The sequence below is a fragment of the Lepisosteus oculatus genome, chromosome 4, assembly GCF_040954835.1.
Source record: "Lepisosteus oculatus isolate fLepOcu1 chromosome 4, fLepOcu1.hap2, whole genome shotgun sequence".
Classification (NCBI taxonomy): Eukaryota; Metazoa; Chordata; class Actinopteri; order Semionotiformes; family Lepisosteidae; genus Lepisosteus; species Lepisosteus oculatus.
The window spans coordinates 29811407-29829967 of NC_090699.1; the positions used below are offsets into that span (position 1 = coordinate 29811407).

Consider the following 18561-nt stretch of genomic DNA (forward strand, 5'->3'; position numbering starts at 1 on the left):
GGGCTTCAGTGGTACTGTATATGCCGAGAACGCTGTTATTTGTTTCTGTCCCTTTCTTCATCCCTTCTGTCCTTTTGGTGTAATTAAGAGCAAACAATGCACTCTTTAAGTGTCTATTGCGTCATGATGCCTGAGAACTGACGCGGATGTTAGACGATGTTATAAACCACAGTGCAGACTATTGTGCACAATTTCACAGTGTTAGGGTGGTTTAAACTGTTTATGGGCACTGTGAGTCATCTTTCTGTTGCTGTCATTTTCAGCAAGAGCACCGATATTGTCTGGATAATTCTAGAGGGCCACGGGTGTTCTGGTTACCGTTTAACTTCAGCTCTTAAAAGTTAAATTGAATCAGTAACCCCTCCTGTCCATAAACGCTTTGCACTGACCACCTCCTGAAAAATCAACAGATGCTTGTGTGTGTTTCAAAACCTTTCTTTGCACTGCGCGGCTTCGATGGAGTTCATTAAACATTATTGTTCTATCAATGTATGACGTGGTGCCGACTTCAATGATCTCAGTTCTTTTTCCATTCCATCCAGCAGCAATATCACCTTGCAACTCACGACTGGCAGCCCACTGAAGTTAGGTGTGAGCCTGGCCAGCACCTGGATATGAGACCTGGGAAAGCTAAGGTTACTGCTGCAAGTGTAACCAGTAGGGAGCGCTCACTCTGCGGTCTGTATGAGCTCTAATGCCCCTAGTATAGTGATGAGGACACTACACTGTAAAAAAAAGGCACCGTCCTTCGAATGAGACGAGATGTAAAACCTGGGTCCCGACTCCCCATTATAATTAAAAATCCCAGGGCGTTTCTCGAAAAGTGTTGGGGTGTTAACCCTAGTGTCCTGGCCAAACTCCTTAACCGGCCTTTACCAATCATTGAATCCTATCAATTAAAATGAATGCCGTCACATTATCCAATTGGGTGCTACACATTGGTGGTGATGGAGGGGAGTTCCCATTGCCTGTAAAGCACTTTGAGTGGAGTGTCCATTAAAGCGCTATATAAGTGTAAGCAATTATTGTTGTTCCCTTCCGATTGACCATTCTGTAATTAGCGAATGGTAATTGTAATACCATTCTGCAACGGAAGAGGCCACTGTGGAACAACATTTTGGCTAAGGCTGATAAACTCTTTCCCTGATTTTTTTTAAACCGCTTTCCCCAAATGTTATTTCCTTGAAATGGCCTTGTTTCCTAAGAGCTTGTCCGAGGTGAGAAAAAAAAAAGAAATGGATGCATTACATTATCTTTACACAATTATTAAAACAACTTTCCATTGAACCATTGTGTTCAATCTAATCCGCAAGACAGGATGCTATAAAGCTTTCCCTAGACACTGTTTAAGGAGGATTATATTTCAGCGATTAAGACCTAGATTTATACATCTCTACCCCTCTGGCTCCATCTTTCTAAGACTACATCTCATCATTTATATAAAATCTCTGTCTTCTCGTGATGTCCACAACCAATAAAGACATATTTAAGAGTAATTTGTAGATTACAGGCCTGGTAAAAAGCTTCATGGGCACATTTCCACCCTTAAAGAGCTAAAAGTGTGCAATTTTTAAAATCCTTTTTATACACTGCGCTGAAATGGAAAGGGGAGACGACTCACTGTCAATACCAGATATGAATGCTGCTGAAATACAGCACCTGAATGATCAAACCTGTTATTAACCTGTGTATTGTGTGAGCTGTGCCAGATATTATTGTTTAATTGTGCATATACTAATGTACAGCAGATTGCCACTAATTGGCGGTTATCTTGTGAACAGACAACGTTTCCTTGCCTGAGTAGAGAGATGTACAGCCTTTGTAAGCCTGATAAGACGAAAAGATTCCCACAGCATTATCTGTGGTCGTTTGACAGCTGCTGATGGGCAAAATTCTCTTCCCAGTAAAATTAATGCCTATGTTCTTTTTCTTTTTCAGATAAACCCATTACAGATTGACGCTAGTACAAGTGAAATGTGCACAAAAGGTGGGGTGGGTGACCTCTCTACACATATAAAAGATTTACAGTAGCTGCTGTGTTTATTCATTTTAATTGTCCTTCTTCTGGGTTCTTGTCTGCTGTGGTGCTCCAGTATGACTGGCCTATTGAAGAAGTGAAGGATTGACTCAAAAGATTAACTGGGGGTTAAAGATTGACAGTTAACTATGAATTGAGGAAAAGACGTAGGAGGAGAAGAGATGAAAGAAGAGAAGCAGGATAGAGATGAGGAGAGAGGAGGGACAACATCACAAAACAATGACAGAACTACTGAATGTATCCCTACGTCAGACAACCCTATAGCACTGTAACCAGGTCAACACTTGACCTCACACTGATATTTGGCACGACTGATTTATTTAAGTGAAAATAGGTCATTTTACTCCAGGGGGCAAGTTCTAATTGACCATATCTGTTGTTACACAGATTGCAACCTTTTGCAGTTCACTGTCATATAAAACTGCAAGTCCTTTGCTTTAAACTCACCACGGGAGCAGCAGAGTCACTCTTACAGCTGCTGGATTCAGGGACTAGGTAAAGTACAGTACACTCCATAGTCTAAAACGTACAGTCTTTTGTCATTGGTGTCATAATTCCAATTGCGTTTAACAAATGACCTTAAAACTAGCCAAACAAACAAACCTCTTTTCTTAGTCTTTCCACTTTGGCAGGTATGAAGCTCTGTGACTGATTGGTATACAAAAAATCCATTTGTTGCACATTAATAATGCATTAGTACAATTTTGTCCCCAGTGATGAAGGTAATTAATTATGCTGTTGTTTCTCAAGCATGTCAACTCATTACTGCAAACACTCCCCACTGCCAGGCTCTCCCTGCCAGGCTGGCTGCCTCCTCTCCTGGTACTGCCAATCAGGCTGTACTGCAACATCAAATGCACCAGTGCAAGACAAGCCTCTAGTTTCTATGCATTAACAATCGGCAGCTAGTGTCATGTCACAGAGCCATTGATTATTTCAAAAGTGCGGCTCTGTGAAATGATCTGGGCACTGATTGAGGGTCAACCAGCCTCCATCCTGTTCCCTCCCATTCCAGTTGGGAATCTGTGTAAAGAATGTCACTTATGAGCCGGAGTAAAGGAGTAGACAAGAATTTAAGAGCACTTGTGTGAATATTGTTGTATCACAGAAACACCCATGAAAGCATATTCAAGGCCACTGCTTCAATGTGCTTTCACCTAATAATACACTAACATAGGATGTTGTGAAGTGCTACATAAATATTTCAAGATGCTAATTACCTTCATAGGGGATTCTGGTGTGTCCTTTATGTTGTAACATTAGGAGCAAGCTTTTAATTTTTCAATAAAGGACAACAAACTTACCATGTTGGATAATGCTTTGTGAATATTCCCCAGGGTCTCTTTCTCACACTAATAGTTACGGTTCTAACAAGTTTCCGAATCTGAATTATTTTCCTTAGTTCCCATGTGAGAGCACTGCTGTGCTGCTATATTGCATTGCAATGTTGTTTCTCCCTGCTGTGGAGTGTAGCATGCTTCAAAACGTCAGTTATCCAGAATCGAGACACGGGTCCTCCGTGTCTATCTGACCAGCTCTTTACTGAATGGTCATGTGACCCCATCCTCCTCCCTATTAGAAACTCACTTACAAGATATCACAGGAGCCAAGGGATTCTTGTTAAACTAGGAAATATAATTTATTGCATAAAAATTATTTTGTTACAGTAAGAAGGCTAGACATTTATTTACAATTGGTCATTTTTACAGAATTAAAGAAACACTTTATTGTTTGTTTTAAAAAGAGGCGTCGGCTGCATCTAGCATATTCTATTGCTTACAGGTGTCAAAAAGATCAGATTACATACAGGTAAATGAAGCACAGGAGGGAAATAAATATTTTTCTCTTGAAAAAGCAAATGGAAAATAGTTATGTTGCAGCTTCATGGTGTATCACCTATCCAGATTTCTGCATAAAGAAATACAATGTTTTGGTGAAATTAAAAATGTTTAAGTCTGCAATATTAAAGATCTTGTTTTAGTCCAACTAAATGCTTGCCATAATTGCACATTGGTATAAAACTTAGGAAGGTAAGGATGTCTGTTGCTGCTTTGTTTCTGCATGAACGGCAAGGCTGGACAAGACCACTGAGGCTCTCTCAAATGCACATGGAGCTCAGCACTATCAATATCAAAACTATCTAGGGATCGCATTGCACTTACAGGCCAGTCCTTATGTTATTGACTCTTCTTTCCAGGTCAAGACTAAGCCTTACTCACAGCAGCAGTTGGAACAGACCAATGCATCACCTGCTTTCTCTTTTAAAAATACATACTTCCCCTCTGAACAGGCAAGAAAAGTCCTACAATGCGCATTTAATTTGTACTTGCATAGTACTTGTACATAGAAAAAAAAACATACACACTCATGGTTATTCATGGTTGTGAAAGTCGAAAGATACTGCTTAAGTTTTGGTTTTTCTTTTTCAAGAGTTAAACACTTTTCCCCCAATAGTTAGAAAAATAAAAGTGATAAAAAGTAATCATAATAACAGTAATGATATGAAATTCATATAATAGTGATGGTGATCCTGGGCTCAGTGATAGAGCTGTAAAATCTAGTACAGAACATAGTGAAGATTTGTGCCTCTGACACACTGGGGGAAATGGTACAGGCTGGCAGGACTGCCTATCTCTGCCTGCAGGTACTTAATGTGTTGGGCCAGCACTGGCTCATCCTGTTCACAGACAACTCAAGAGTAGCGTAATGTTGACCACTAGAATTATATGCTTTACCTTATAAATACTCCCTACAGATAATTAGGAAAGACCTGTTGATTTGCAATATTAAATTGCCAGCATGGAAAAAGTTGTGCACACTGAATGAAGACACACAGTAGCACCAGAACTGGTCTCTCTTATTCCAGATGTGTTTAGAGTACAGGCAACAAGTGTGAAAAAAGCCAAAAAATAGAAAGTGTCCCATTTGTGATGCACATATGAGTGAAATATTTTTTTTGCTTGAATCTGGAAATTTTTCATGTCTTTTTCCAATGCCACTTCTCATGCCAGTGTGCCAATACGATTACATGCTGTTAATTACAGCAGTTTAACAGTGTCAAACAGCTGTCAGTCATCACCCAGCGTAAACCACAAGACTTGGTGACCACAAGTCAAAACTGCCAGACCACAGAAGGTAAAGACATGTTCTTCACCTCACAGAGGGAAGTGGGGCTTTCTTATCTATTGGGAGATCACCCTGCAGATAGCCATCTGTATCCAACAACTGGCCAATTTGACTGTCCAACAACCATTTCTGGACCAGTTTTAGCTGTGTATGAGGAGGGCACATGACCTCCTAGAGGCCAGACTGTATCCTGACCAGCTTTGCAGTGTATATATATATATCATACTGTACATCTTTAAATTATAAAGAGGGTGGTAGGGGTGAGTTTCAGGCAGTATTCATTAAACACTGGACCTGGAGATTGTGATAAAAGTAACAATTATGTCGATACCATTTGTTTAGTAACATTCATTGCTATAAACAAGGTGATTAAAGTTTGCACTTGGGGTGTTTTAACCTTTGTTACTCTTTTCTGGACAGATTTCACAAATCCGTAACAATTAGCCCATTGTGAAGACCAAGTGTGGATGATGTAATGATGTGTTTGGCTGAGCTGTGTTCAGACAGGACCCCAAACTATAAAGAAGTGGGACATCCCACTGCCCTGATGAGGGTCCTTCACTGGCTGCACATCCCCTTTTTGACCGAATCATCCGATCTGATCCCTCTTCAGGGTGAGTGCCATCTCCTATCAGGACCAGGATGGTGCAATGTGATCAGAACTACACCTAGCTCAGCAAGCAGTGTCCATGAACATTAGTCTAACAAAGCCCTGAGCCTTTTACACTGGAGCATTTTACACAGGACGTTTCTCCCTTCCTGCTACCTTTAGAGGTGCCAATTGTGCTTTAAAATCTCATCAATTTCTTTCCATTATCTCCACTGTCATGAAAACAAATGACAAAATGTGCAAGAAAGTTCTCAAAAGGTTTTTGCTCCACTGCAAAGTTCTGTACCATGAAATAAAACAATTTTACAAAAGAAGATTTCAGAAATGGCATCTCTTTTTTCCATATCTGTGTTAACTTTCTATTTTTGAACTTTCACGTTACCTTCAGAAAAAATGGGATTACATTTTGCCAAAAAATAAACCTGTAAGTATTTAATCCAGAAATTTTCTTCTGCAAGTTCCAGTCATTTATAAGATTTTAAGATGCCCGTTGCATAGTAGCAGACCCATTCTTAGCTTTCCTATAACTTTAAAGGAACATACATGAGTTTGTTACCCCAGCTAACCCGACTCAGAAAAAAATGGAATGGAGCTAAACTGATACGCAATAGGAATCCACAGTGAGTACTGCCAATCTGCAAGATGACGGACACTGAGCTCCAGCCCCAGCAGAATAGCAGTGCAGTCAGTCCAGTCTACACCCCAATCTCCTGCTGCAACGGGCTATGCATCCTCCCAGCACCAAATATCAGACTAGAGCCCACTAACAACCACTGACTCCAACATAATGTGAGAATAAAACACAAAATCCAAAAATATGGATAATAACTTAAAAAGTGCGTTTCCTAGGAAACTCTTAATGGTATTGAAGCTGTGTGTAGCTTATTTTGCAAAATGATGTAAAGATGCAGAGGGAAAGGGAGAGAAGTGAGAAAGATCCAGATGATCCAATTGTTATACCTGGATATTGAGTCTGTCACCAAGACAGTTGAATTATTACTATTCTTATATACTGTGTGCCTCTAGAAGGGCCTCAACAATGTGTCAGCACTGTACTGCAAACAGGAGGAGTTCAAAATAAAAAATAAAAAAAAAAATATGACAAACAGTCCAGACTGTTACTAAAAAAAAACATATCATTCAGGCTCCCCTGGGATTCTTTGTCCAAACCCACCCACTGATCTGGTGTACTGGATCCATACTGGAGTGACCTGGCGAAAGATTCTAAGGCAATAAAAGGGAATCAAGCTCCCTGTGGGGCACAATCACACAAACAAGCAGGCAGCATCCCCACACCCCTACACACACCCCCTGCCCCCTGATCAAATTCCCCCACCCCCCTAAAGCAGCAGAGTCGATCAGGCGAATCGAAGAAGTCCACTGACACGCAGGCACAGGCTTCGCTGTGGGGTACGGCACAGTCTGTGCACAGCCCAGCTCTGCCATTCTGTGCGATGGTACCTGATGCAAATAACACTGCACTGCGAAATCCCTGAGAGACCTGGCCAGAGCGTCCTGTCTGTGATAGGCCTCAGGCGGGCCTGTGCAAGATGATGAGGGTTGCTGTGCACTGAATCGGTAATGGGGAGCTCTCACTTCAATGGGTGCAGAGTGCCACATGTGGAGTTTCTGGGGGACACACGTGGAGCGTGGTCCTCAAGGTTTGTGAGCTCACGGCGCCCCGTTTGTGCTTGCAGTCTCGCCCGCCTGCTTAACAGTCACCCTCGGTTGCCATGACGACCAGCACCTCACTCTTGCCCATCTCTTCCAGCGCGCTGGCCAGCGAGTTCAGGTCGGCGTCGTCATGGTGACACGCCTCCCACAGGTCCAGCAGCACGCCCGTTGGGCTTGGCTTTGTGGCAAAATAATTCAGATACCTGCAAGAGAGACAGAAAGAGGGGTGAATGCTTACGAATGACTGTGCTTCAGTGAGGTTTAGAAAGAAAAGTTAATAAAAATGACAATAGAAAGAGTCTGATGGAAAGAAAAATAATACAATACATTCAGTAAAAAATCAACATTGTGTCAGAGTCACAAAGAAGTTCATTTACCCACTACGCACTATTACAGAGAGAGCGCTTGCCTGACTTTTTGAATTCCATTTGGCAGTACCTGTCAAAGCCTAGTCGGTGAGCCAGAAGTCTCCAGTCACTGCCACGGGCACTGGGGGCATCCAGGCTGGCACAAATCTTGTTGCGAATGGAGGCAGGTAGTCTGAAGGCGTAGGGGCCCACCTGAGTGGAAGGCACACAGCCCCCAGCCACTGGGAACGGATTGAAAGGAGTCACGTCCTTGGAGGACAAACAGAGATGCATGTTACTCGGGGAAGTTTTACAGAACACCCATTTTGAGATGTTTGTCAAAGGTAAAGATGCAGAGTTGAAGACTTCTGTTTATCTCTTTCATTTGTGTGCATCAGCACATGTATCTTCCTCTATTTCTCTCTCCCTGTCTCCTGCCCACAGGACTCCTGTCACTCCTGCTCCCCCCAGCTTTTAGGATTATTTTCTTATTTATTGTGAATCCCACCCTTTTCCAAGTGCAGCTGTTATTTTCTTGCCTGCCGGTTTTCTCAGTTGCCTACCGAGATGAAATCTAATTTTGCAATGAAACAGAGGGAATAAGTTCCTGTGCAAATGTGAACGGCGCCTCACTCCTTGTCCATCTGAGTTTCTGCAGTGTGCGAGTGCGCCTGCTTGGTCTGTCCCCCCGGACCCCGCAGCGCAGTGGAATATTACCTCCTGCAAGGAAGTGTGCAACTGGAAAATCTGCCCCTCCCCTTCCACCTGGCGCACACAGATCTTGCAGGTAAGCTCCGAGACAGCCAGACTGCTCCGTTCCAGACTGAAGGTACAGTGCAGCGTGCGCTGGCTGCCGCTCCAAATGTGATAGAAAGGGATCTCCTAAAGGAGGGAAGGAAAGATGACACATGGTAATGGGGATTCTGCGCGAGCTGCACATCTGTATCGAAGCACAATGCAGTCAGTATCTGCATATCCATGCGCCATCTTGTACGATATATAAGAAGGCTTCAGTAGGAAATAAATCAGTGACTGAACACCAAACCTTTTTCATATTTGTAAAAAAAAATTTTATTTCGTTACAGTAGTTCAGTCTGTCCTGCTGGGCCATGATAAGTACATTCTGTAAGGATGTGGCATTGGAGAAATTCATTATTTTATGTATTGTGTATTTTTATAGTAAGAGTTCTAGAGTGCAGAGTGTTCTAGAGTGCAAATGAGAGAACATTCATTTTGAGATATGGAATGAAAACAATTCAATACTGAAAGAAAACAGCTGAGGTAGAGGAGGGCTAGAAAGCATGAATCTTCATTGCTCCACTACTAAGCATGAAATTCACAGCACAACTGTTTTATAACCATTTTATTTTCCATGTATAGATCATTTGAGATAACTTCTCAGCCAAAACATAAATATTTTTATAATAATATCAATGTAGAAAAACATAACAATTCTCCACACAACAGTTCAATGGGAGAGGGAGGAGCCTGAAGAAAGACTGGAGTGAAACTTGAAAGGGTGGAGGAAAAGGAAAATATACCAATAAACTATATGTTTTAATAAAAGTGAAACAATTTCATGACAATATATTTTCTGAAGGTGACGTAACTTCCATACACTAAGTAATAGCTTTACCATAGACAAAATGGCAATATTTATTTGCTTCAATCGTACTATATCCAGACCAGTACTGTGTTCTAGAACTGTAGAATCCTGTTTCTTAACTCAGGGTGCCCTATCCCAGCAAAGCATTCTGCATTGCTCTGCTGCTCTAAGGACACTGCAGCACAGGAGGGTTATGCCTTCACGAGAATTCCACCTACAGTAATGCTCTCCCATAAGCCACATTTCCATTGTAAATGGTTCCTTATAGAGACAGACTCTCATAAATGAGTTCAAGAGGGTGGCTGTGTCAGCATGCGTAGGCGGCAAAGAAACAAGTAAAGGTTTATTCCATGATGAAAAGAGACGCAACGTTTCGGTTCTGGAGCCTACTTCGGGTGTGGACAACTGAAGAAGGCACCACAGCCAAAATGCTGAGTTTCTTTTCTTCTCTTTTCAGCATGGAATAAACCTTTACTTGTTCGTTTGTTTCATAAATGAGAACAGGAGGCTTATCTTTGTGCAGATGGCTCTCACACCCCTGTGGAAGGATGGGACAAGCTGGCCAGTGATGATATTGCAGCCAATACCCTGTCTACTTTCAAGAAATGGCTGGATGAGATCCTTGGATCACTTAGCTACTTGACGGGCCAAATGGGCACCTCACATGTGTAACTGTTCTTAAAACTCTAAACTAAAGAAAGAAAATTACTGAGAATAATTGGATGCAATTATATTAAAGCACAGCAGTAATCTCTCATTCTTACCCATACTAAATAAAAACTGCAGTAAGGCGATAGAGAATATTGCTCAGTGAGTGCGGAATTTCAAACTAATCCTCACTCTGAAATCTCTCCTCCAGGAATGCTCTTTCTTTGCAGGGTGAAATCTCTATAGCTGCATTCCCTCGTCTCTGTGCTTTGTTTAATATACTCACTGGCTGGAGTGAAATGAAAAACAAATCTCTTGTTGCCTTTTTTTATTTTTAAACCCATAATCAGATCAGAGCCTCTTTTGATGAATTGCAGTGGATTAATTTGTGCTGGTTCGCTCCTTCTCTGCAGACACACTCCCTGCTCCTCCCACCACACCTCACACTGCACACAACTGAAAGCACAATGTGGATCTGAGGAACTAGATCTCTGGTGGTTTAGAAAGCATTCTCTGCAAGCCTTTGCATGCCTTTGTAATAGAAAAACATTTCATATGAGAAGAAATTTCCACACGGTCATTCAGCTACAGCAGAGTGGTGTCCCAGCTGTGAGCAGGGGCTCTCAGGTAAAATAGGGGACTGTTACTGAGCTTAGGAGGTGGATTCAGGAGCTGCAACAGCTCAGATTGGTTGTGACTTAAATAGAAACAGTCTGCAATCAGGAGCTGCAGCTGTTGCTGTTTTGTTGCTCTGATCAGAAAGGTTTTCTAAGCCTATAAGATAAGATAAAGATACTTTATTAGCCATACACAATTTCTTGCTTTAGTAGAATCTATCTTTTCACATACCCCAGCTTGGTCTCCATGAGACACACACACAGGGGAGAGAGAAGCTTGGGGCCAGAGCACAGGGTCAGCAATTTATACAGCGCCCCTGGAGCAGCTGGGGTTAGGGGGTCTTGCTCAGGGGCCCAACAGAGTAGGATTCCTCTGCCAGCCGCGGGATTTGAACCAGCAACCTTCCAGCCAGAGGCACAAATCCTTAGCCACTGTGTGGCCATAGCCATAGCTCTGCCCCTAAAGCTTACAGCACCTGGTATTCCCAGGCGGTCTCCCATCCAAGTACTAACCAGGCCTGACCCTGCTTAGCTTCCAAGATCAGACAAGATTGGGTGTATTCAGGGTGGTATATTGTAGTATCTTTTTTGTGGTGACCAAAATCTAACACGGCATTGTACAAGAGGTTTGAATAGAGCATTTTAGAGCTTAAGCATAACTTCTCTGGATTTAGATTCTACACTTTTTGTTATATACACAAGCTTAATTGCTTCTGCCCACTGTTTATCTAAATAAATGCCCAGATCCCTAATATGAAGCTTTCTATATAGTAACAGCACCTGTACAACATGGATAGTTTATGTTCCTACTACCCAGTGTGGGCCCTTTGCACTTACCAACATTGAATTTCATTTTCCATTTGTCAGACCTTGAACCGTCCCTTACCTGGTACTTGGCAAGCAGTTTGCTCCTCCAGTGGGAGTGAGGGATGTCGTGGATGGACAGCCGCAGGTTATGGTAGCTGTCTTTGAACAGCAGTGGCTTGGGCTCCTCCAGTAGGCAGCCCCCCAGACTGCGCTCTAACTCCACCACCTCCTGCAGCGGGAGAAGGAAAAAGAAGCACTGTAAGCTCCACTCCTACTCAGAGGCACATTATGCTCCAATTCCCCCACCTCCTGAAGCGAGTTACTGCTGTTGCTGCGACTGTGAAGAGGAAGCAGACCGAGGTAGGATGTGTGAGGGGGGTGTCAATGTGTGTTTGTGTGGCTCATTTTTCTTTGATTACTGTTGTTTAATTGCTTTGGCAAAAGTAGGTCAATCTTGTCATGGCAACAGAGTTGTTTTTAAAACAAATAACAGAGACACTTTAGACTCTAAACTTAACTGTGCTGAAAAAACATACAAATATTCCATCTTTACAGTCTGTTGGAATCTGGGTGACAGACTCTCTTGCTTTGCCTGCTTTTCTTTCCATTTAAGAGTGGAAGTAAGACTACTATTAATTGGCAGTGTGAGTCCCTGGCTGTTTTAAAACTAACAATGTAGTAAAAATTAAATATTTTCACACAGGTTTTTAACTTCATTTCAAAGAGTTCCTGTCTTTCCGAGCACACATATACAAAATAACACAACAAGCATGCGTCAGACAGCCCCTCCAGCTTGTAAAACCCGAAATGTCTGAAACTGCTCTGCAACAGAGCTCTTATTTCTGTCTCTGTTTCATGATCTGAACAAGGGGGAAAAGGAACGCAGTGCTATGGCTCATTAGCAGCCCTCTCAGCTAATTGACTAACAAGCCCCAGCAGCAGACAAGCTGATAACATTGCAGCAGACCAAGGTGTTAATTCAATCAACAGCATCTCATCTCGTTTGCAGAGTGTATTATTGGTAATGAGTTTGGCAATAGCTTGACCATGTTCCTCCTGTATCTTCTTTTTAGGTGTGTAATCGTCTTTTTGTCTCACAGTATAGGGTTGTAAGAGGTTTAAGAGGTGTCAGAGAAAGGCAAAAGACAGGGTAACAGAAACATACAAAAAAGGTGAGTGTGAAGAAAATTAACAAGGTGTGGAGAGATTCTGGAAGAAAGGCGGACTGGGACCAAAAATACAGACAGAGTGGCAGAATAAGTGGCAGAATAAAATAATAGTGTAAAAGTTGCTTTTCTAACTCTAAGAAACTCATCTCATCTTCCAAAATGCTTTCTAGTGAGTAAAATGTTTGAATTCTATTCTCCCTTGAGACATTGTCTCCTGCTAGAGCTTCCAACATTAAAATTGTATAACGGCCTCCAAAAACCCCCCTGAAAATCAAGCTGTGCTCTGCAGCCAGAAGCCCTGCCAATCCCCCGGCAGCCTTGCCTTGAGAGCGTGAGGGGTGTCCTGAGTGCAGTAGATCCGGAGGCTGTAGTCGAGCGACAGAGAGGGCATGGGGGCGAAGAGGGCAAGCTGCAGGCGCTTGGAGGCCGGGTGTGAGCCGGACTGCCCAACCAGGCTGTAGGTGCCCAGCTGGTCCAGTAACACGTGGCAGCACCGCGACTCCAGCTGGCAGTAACAGGGCGTGGACAGGTTCTCCTCTCCCAGAGTCACCACCTCCTGCACAGAAACACAGCCAAACACACGCCTGAATGCTTGAAACACACTGATAAATAAATCTCGGACATCATGCTTTTATAGAGAGGTTCTCACTCTACCATCAATGTCCATTCAGCACCCCTAACCCTAGAAACACACTCATCTAGGACTTATAAATATAAATATATATATAAATATATAAAATATCCTGAGAATTCATAGAACCTGGAAATAATTATACAAATGACAAATTCACGCAACAAGAGTCAGAAAAATCGTTTAAAAACCGGATTATACAGAATATTCTACTCACAGTATATTATTTACTCCTGATAGACCAAATGCAAATATAGGGCCTCATACACTCAGCATATTGATCACACCACACACTGGCATACACCAGGCCAAAATGGGATTTTTGTAGTTTTTCCACTTTTTACCATATAAACACCATATACCCCAGATTGCCACAGATTCCCACCGTCTGAAATACACTTTACCCTATACGCTCTACAAGGCTATTACTGTGCAATACTACTCTTTCTTCTACATGGACCAACAGTAAACTTTAATAAGGGTGCAGCAGCCATGCAGTCCAAACACAGACAGGAATGCTATCTGGGTCCCTCACCTCCCATGTGCCCTGGTGGCACTGAGTCTTGAGCTGCAGGGTCCAGTCTGAGCTATCCAGGTCAGCACAGTGCGGGACAGTCAGAAGCACAGGGCGGCACAGCAGCATGCTGGTCGGACCGCAGGTCACCGCTGGGCTCAGCACCGTCTGGGTGCCATCCGAGGGCAGTCTGAAGGCACAGAGGGCATCATCAGATACAGGGCACTGAACTAAAATAATCATGACTCCTTACACTCACATAATGCTTTTCTGGACACTCCACTCAAAGTGCTTTACAGGTAATGGGGACTCCCCTCCACCACCACCGATGTGTAGCCCCACCAGGATGATGTGATCGCAGCCATTGTTCACCAGTACACTCACCACACACCAGCTATTAGTGGGGAGGAGAACAGAGTGATGAAGCCAATTCATAGATGGGGATTATTAGGAGGTCATGATCGGTAAAGGCCAATCGGAAATTTGGCCAGGACACCGGAATTACACCCCTACTCTTTTCAAGAAACACCCTGAGATTTTTAATGACCACAGAGAGTCAGGACCTCGGTTTTACATCTCATCCTTTTTACAACACAGTGTCCCTGTCACTACACTGGGGCATTAGGACTCTCACAGATCGCAGGGTGAGCGCCCCCTACTGCCTCCACTAACACCGCTTTCAGCAGGAACCTTAATTTTTCCCTGGAGATCTTCCATTGTGGTACAGCAGATTTATACCTGCTGAGCTTTAGTGGGATGAGAGTTGCCAGGTGATAAGGCTGCTGCCCTACATGTACAAACTGCTCAAGTGTCCAAGTTGGTGAAGGGTTTACATTAGTGTAATTAAAGTAAAGTCAACATTTGCCATTGTATAGCAAGTTTAGTACATGCTTTTATAGCCTGTCCTGAATATTTCAATGTTGATCTCTTTCCCATTTTTTCACAAACAGTTCACGCACAGTTGAAAATTTCAATTTTGTCCTCATCAATATAATATGCATATTCGGGGAAAAAAAAGAATTTCTTGGAAAAAAATGTAAAATACAGTAAGTTTCCACAAAATGTGCCTTATTCATTAGCAAACATTATACTGACTTTGACAAACCAGGCCCAGTAAAATATTAGAAGTATTTGCCTCATGCAAACCAGCTGTGGAATCAGCAGTGTGCTCCATGCAGTATCATAAAGCCATATTTGATCACTCCACACACCAATTATACCAAAACAACCAGCCACCAGAATATTAGCACTAAAATAAATTTAACATTTTCATGGATTAGGTTTCCTATGAGATTAGATGCTCCAAATGTGACCTCTGCAGCCCATAAAAGACTGAGGAGGGCTGAGTGCCAGGAAGGTGCTGCCTGTTGTCCCAGAATCCCAGAGAAGACTTCACGCACATCTGTCAATGTGCTGTGTTAGTGCAGGTGGGGGTGCGTGGGTGGGGTGCTGTGGTACTCACATGGTATTTTCCCACTTGTTGATGATGAGGTACATTTCATAGAATTTCCCCTGTGGAATTGTTCCTGGAGGGACCAACAAACTGACCCCTAGTGGAGAGAAAAAAACAAGAAAGGACAAAAAAAAGAGTTCATCAGAAAATTATTATTATATTATAATTATATAATTCATGTTGCCTTCAAGTAGGGTGACACATAATATCTGGAATCAGCAGTTATTTTTCTGAGATTCTCACCCAATCTGGAATTGCTAATTGCTTTTTTAGGAATCTGCTTTACAGGTAAGACTCTCACTATGCACAGGGAGAACCATAACCTACAACCGGCCCAGCTCCCATTCACCTTTTGACACCCTGAAAACTATAGCGCCTCACAGTATACTGTGAGTCAGAGTGGTGCGTCTCTCAGCGGCGTCAGTGTAGGTCACTCCAGTAGCTGTTTCACTGGAATCCAAGAGAGGCCTGGCTGACTAATGCCGGGAACAGACAGGCGACATCTGGGCCGCAAAACGAGATAGAGCCCAGTGGAACACGTACACAGCACACTTACTCTAGATAACCTAGACATCCTTCTGTGAGCACTAACCTGTGTTTGGGATGGTCAGCCTCCCGCCAAGGCAGCCCAGAGTGGCACTAGCGCTGTGTCCCGGCTCACGCGGCAGGGTGTGGCTGTAGGGGGTTGGCCCCAGGCCCTGGCCTTTCATGTTCAGAGTCTCGCCGTCCTGCAGCCCGCTCCCATTGGGCAGCTCCAGCGAGGACAGCGTGGAGGAGTTGTACACCTTGATCTTGAGGCTGGGGAGGGGATCCAGCAGGGGCGAGGTGGTCATGGGGATCTTGTCAGCAGAGTCCTGCAGGGAGTACATCGGCCCCCGGTATGAGCCGGCTGTGGCTGTCAGGTCAGGGGGGGCAGAGGGATGAAGGAGCTGGGGGTTATCTGTCATTGAGAGAGAGAGGGATTACTGTTTATGAGACGCAGACTCAAATATGTGAAGCTATGAGATATCAATGCGAGTGGGGAGGGGAAAGATGAGTGGGTATCTGAATGAAAAGAGCAGTTAATTCAAACTGTTGCAGCTATGAACTTTACTCCATTAGACCAAAGAGAACCAAACCAAGTGGGACAATGTACCAAAAGTGCAGGATTACAAGGGAAACAGTGCTGTACCATTCCTGTAACCGAGAGTACAGTATGTTTCTGGAATCTCCCCACTGTCCTGCTCCACACTGTAGCCCACAAGGCCAGGTTACATTGTTTTGGGGGGGTCTGAGAGAATTATTGTCCTCCATCACAGAACAGAATGCAAGCAGGATAAGACTGTTTTATAGGAAGGTAAACCTTATTGTGTGACTAAGCACAGGTCATAAATTCCCACTCAGCTGGATGCGTGTCAGCATGTAGTGTCATGGCCATGAAGGCAATTCTTATCAGAAGCTCAATTTCTGGGAACAGAATTAAGTAACTTTCAGAGTGGTATCATTCTTTCTAGCAGCTCTATTATCTCTGGTATAGTCATAACTTACACCTCCCCCAGATCTACACAGGCTACATTCACATGAGCTAAAATATGAAACACACTCCAAAAGAAAGCTGTTAATTCCGTACTGTGATGTTTTTCTATATAGATGCTCTAGGACAGCTCAGTTTTGACTCCTTTGCTCTGAGCTGCTAATTGGCAATTATATCCCGCACAGGAGTGAGAAGAGTTGTGCAGTTGTGAACTCGGCACTGCACACTACCCAGGAGGCAAATTAAAACGCCGCACTGCAGCTCTGTAGAGCTGAAGACCAATGTCCTACAATGAACACTGTTTCACAGAGGGAGAAGATACAGGACAGAAAGGAGATGTTGGGGTAGTGTATCTGCAAAGGATGAGGCAGGATGAGACATAGTGAACTATAATTGTGCCTGAGGTATATACCTACACTCATGGTAAGCTGGTTGGCTCTATAGGTGTAGAGGTCACACATGAGTACTGAGTCCACCTGATAGGTTGTCACCCAATATAGGGACTTGTTTTAACAGTATCAATAATTAGGCCAGTTAGAGAAATCCCTTTGAGATTGAAGATGGAAGTAAACTGTAGGAAAATCTATATGAGGACATAAGGGGAAGCTACAGTACTGAAGAGAAAGAAGAGACAGTCACTGTCTCATCTTCCCATGCTCAAACAGTCTGACCTCACAGGGTGGAGAAATAGCAGTGTGGAGAGAGGTGGAGAAATAGCACCGTGTGAGACACTGTAGGATAAATAGTATCTTTACTGAATATCGAACAAGGGCTAAAAATGGCATTTTATGTTAACCTGAAAGTTAAAGCTTATAGATCAGGAAGTATAGAGGGTATATTCTGACAGTATCCCTGCCCACGAAGGCAGCAGAGGGGCAGGAGCCCCAGAGCACTGACTGACACTGACCTTGCCGCGGAGGCTTGTAGTTGATGGGGTGGAACCCAGCAGTGAGCGCGGCAGAGGAGTCTGTGATGTCAGTGTCAAAGTCGCGGCAGTGGCGCCGGTATACGACCACGCCCACCACCATCAGGATCACAAACGAGAGGAGTATGGCCACTACCAGGCCAGCGTACAATGCCACATCCCCTGAGGCCTCGACAGCTGTGGACAGCAGAGAGAGACAGAGCCCGGTAACTTGTATCTCATTGCATGTTCCTGTACCTTACAAACAAGTTTGTCTTCCTACATTTGTGGAGACTTCCCACAATGTATTTACTCCACACTGAGTGAAAATTCAGGTTTGAAAACAAATATATTGTGCGAATATAGTTACATCTTCTATCATGAGTTCATATCTTTGGGCGAACATTTACTCTGGGCACAGTGATAGTAATACATGCACACACACTCAGTGCATTGACAAAAAGAGCTCTATCCCCCAGGGAGAATGGTCCCTGGCTTCTACAGCTAGATTTCAAGCACAATGGCAGAAAATCTCAAAACCAACAGTAAAATACAAGCCAGAAGCTAAAAGTAAGTGGAAGTGCTTTTTAAAAAGAGAACCTGGGCAATTTGTTACACAAAGGGTTGGGAACATATGGAACAAGGTACCCAGCACTGCTGTTGAAGCTGAAACCTTGGTTTTCTTTGAGAATTGGCTGGATAAGATCCTTAGATCAATTAGCTAAAGAACAAAAAACAAAGTAGATGATCCAAATGGACTCCCCTTGTTTATAACCATTCTTGTGTACTTAACATACAATAATGTAGAGACAAAAAATAAATAAAAATAACATGTGTACAATACTTTTCATCTCAAAAGATCCCAAAGCACATTATATGCAACAATTTGTTGAGTCTAGTGTAT

General features: G+C 43.2%; 1 protein-coding gene and 1 pseudogene across 2 annotated transcripts in view; both read right to left on the minus strand.

Annotated features, from left to right (window-relative positions):
- Positions 1-3652: 3652 nt before the first annotated feature.
- Positions 3653-18561, minus strand: part of unc5b (unc-5 netrin receptor B) — a 59641-nt gene continuing 44732 nt past the window's right edge. For both annotated transcript variants that reach the window (XM_015347036.2, XM_015347035.2), the window contains 9 exons: positions 17661-17855; positions 15833-16180; positions 15250-15337; positions 13809-13977; positions 12965-13198; positions 11553-11702; positions 8513-8677; positions 7887-8065; positions 3653-7651 (listed from right to left, as the gene is read on the minus strand). In XM_015347036.2, the coding sequence (XP_015202522.1) occupies positions 7486-7651; positions 7887-8065; positions 8513-8677; positions 11553-11702; positions 12965-13198; positions 13809-13977; positions 15250-15337; positions 15833-16180; positions 17661-17855 (1694 nt within the window). In that variant the 3' untranslated portion in view covers positions 3653-7485. The remainder of the gene's footprint in view (positions 7652-7886; positions 8066-8512; positions 8678-11552; positions 11703-12964; positions 13199-13808; positions 13978-15249; positions 15338-15832; positions 16181-17660; positions 17856-18561) is intronic.
- Positions 11131-11248, minus strand: LOC138238467 (5S ribosomal RNA; annotated as a pseudogene).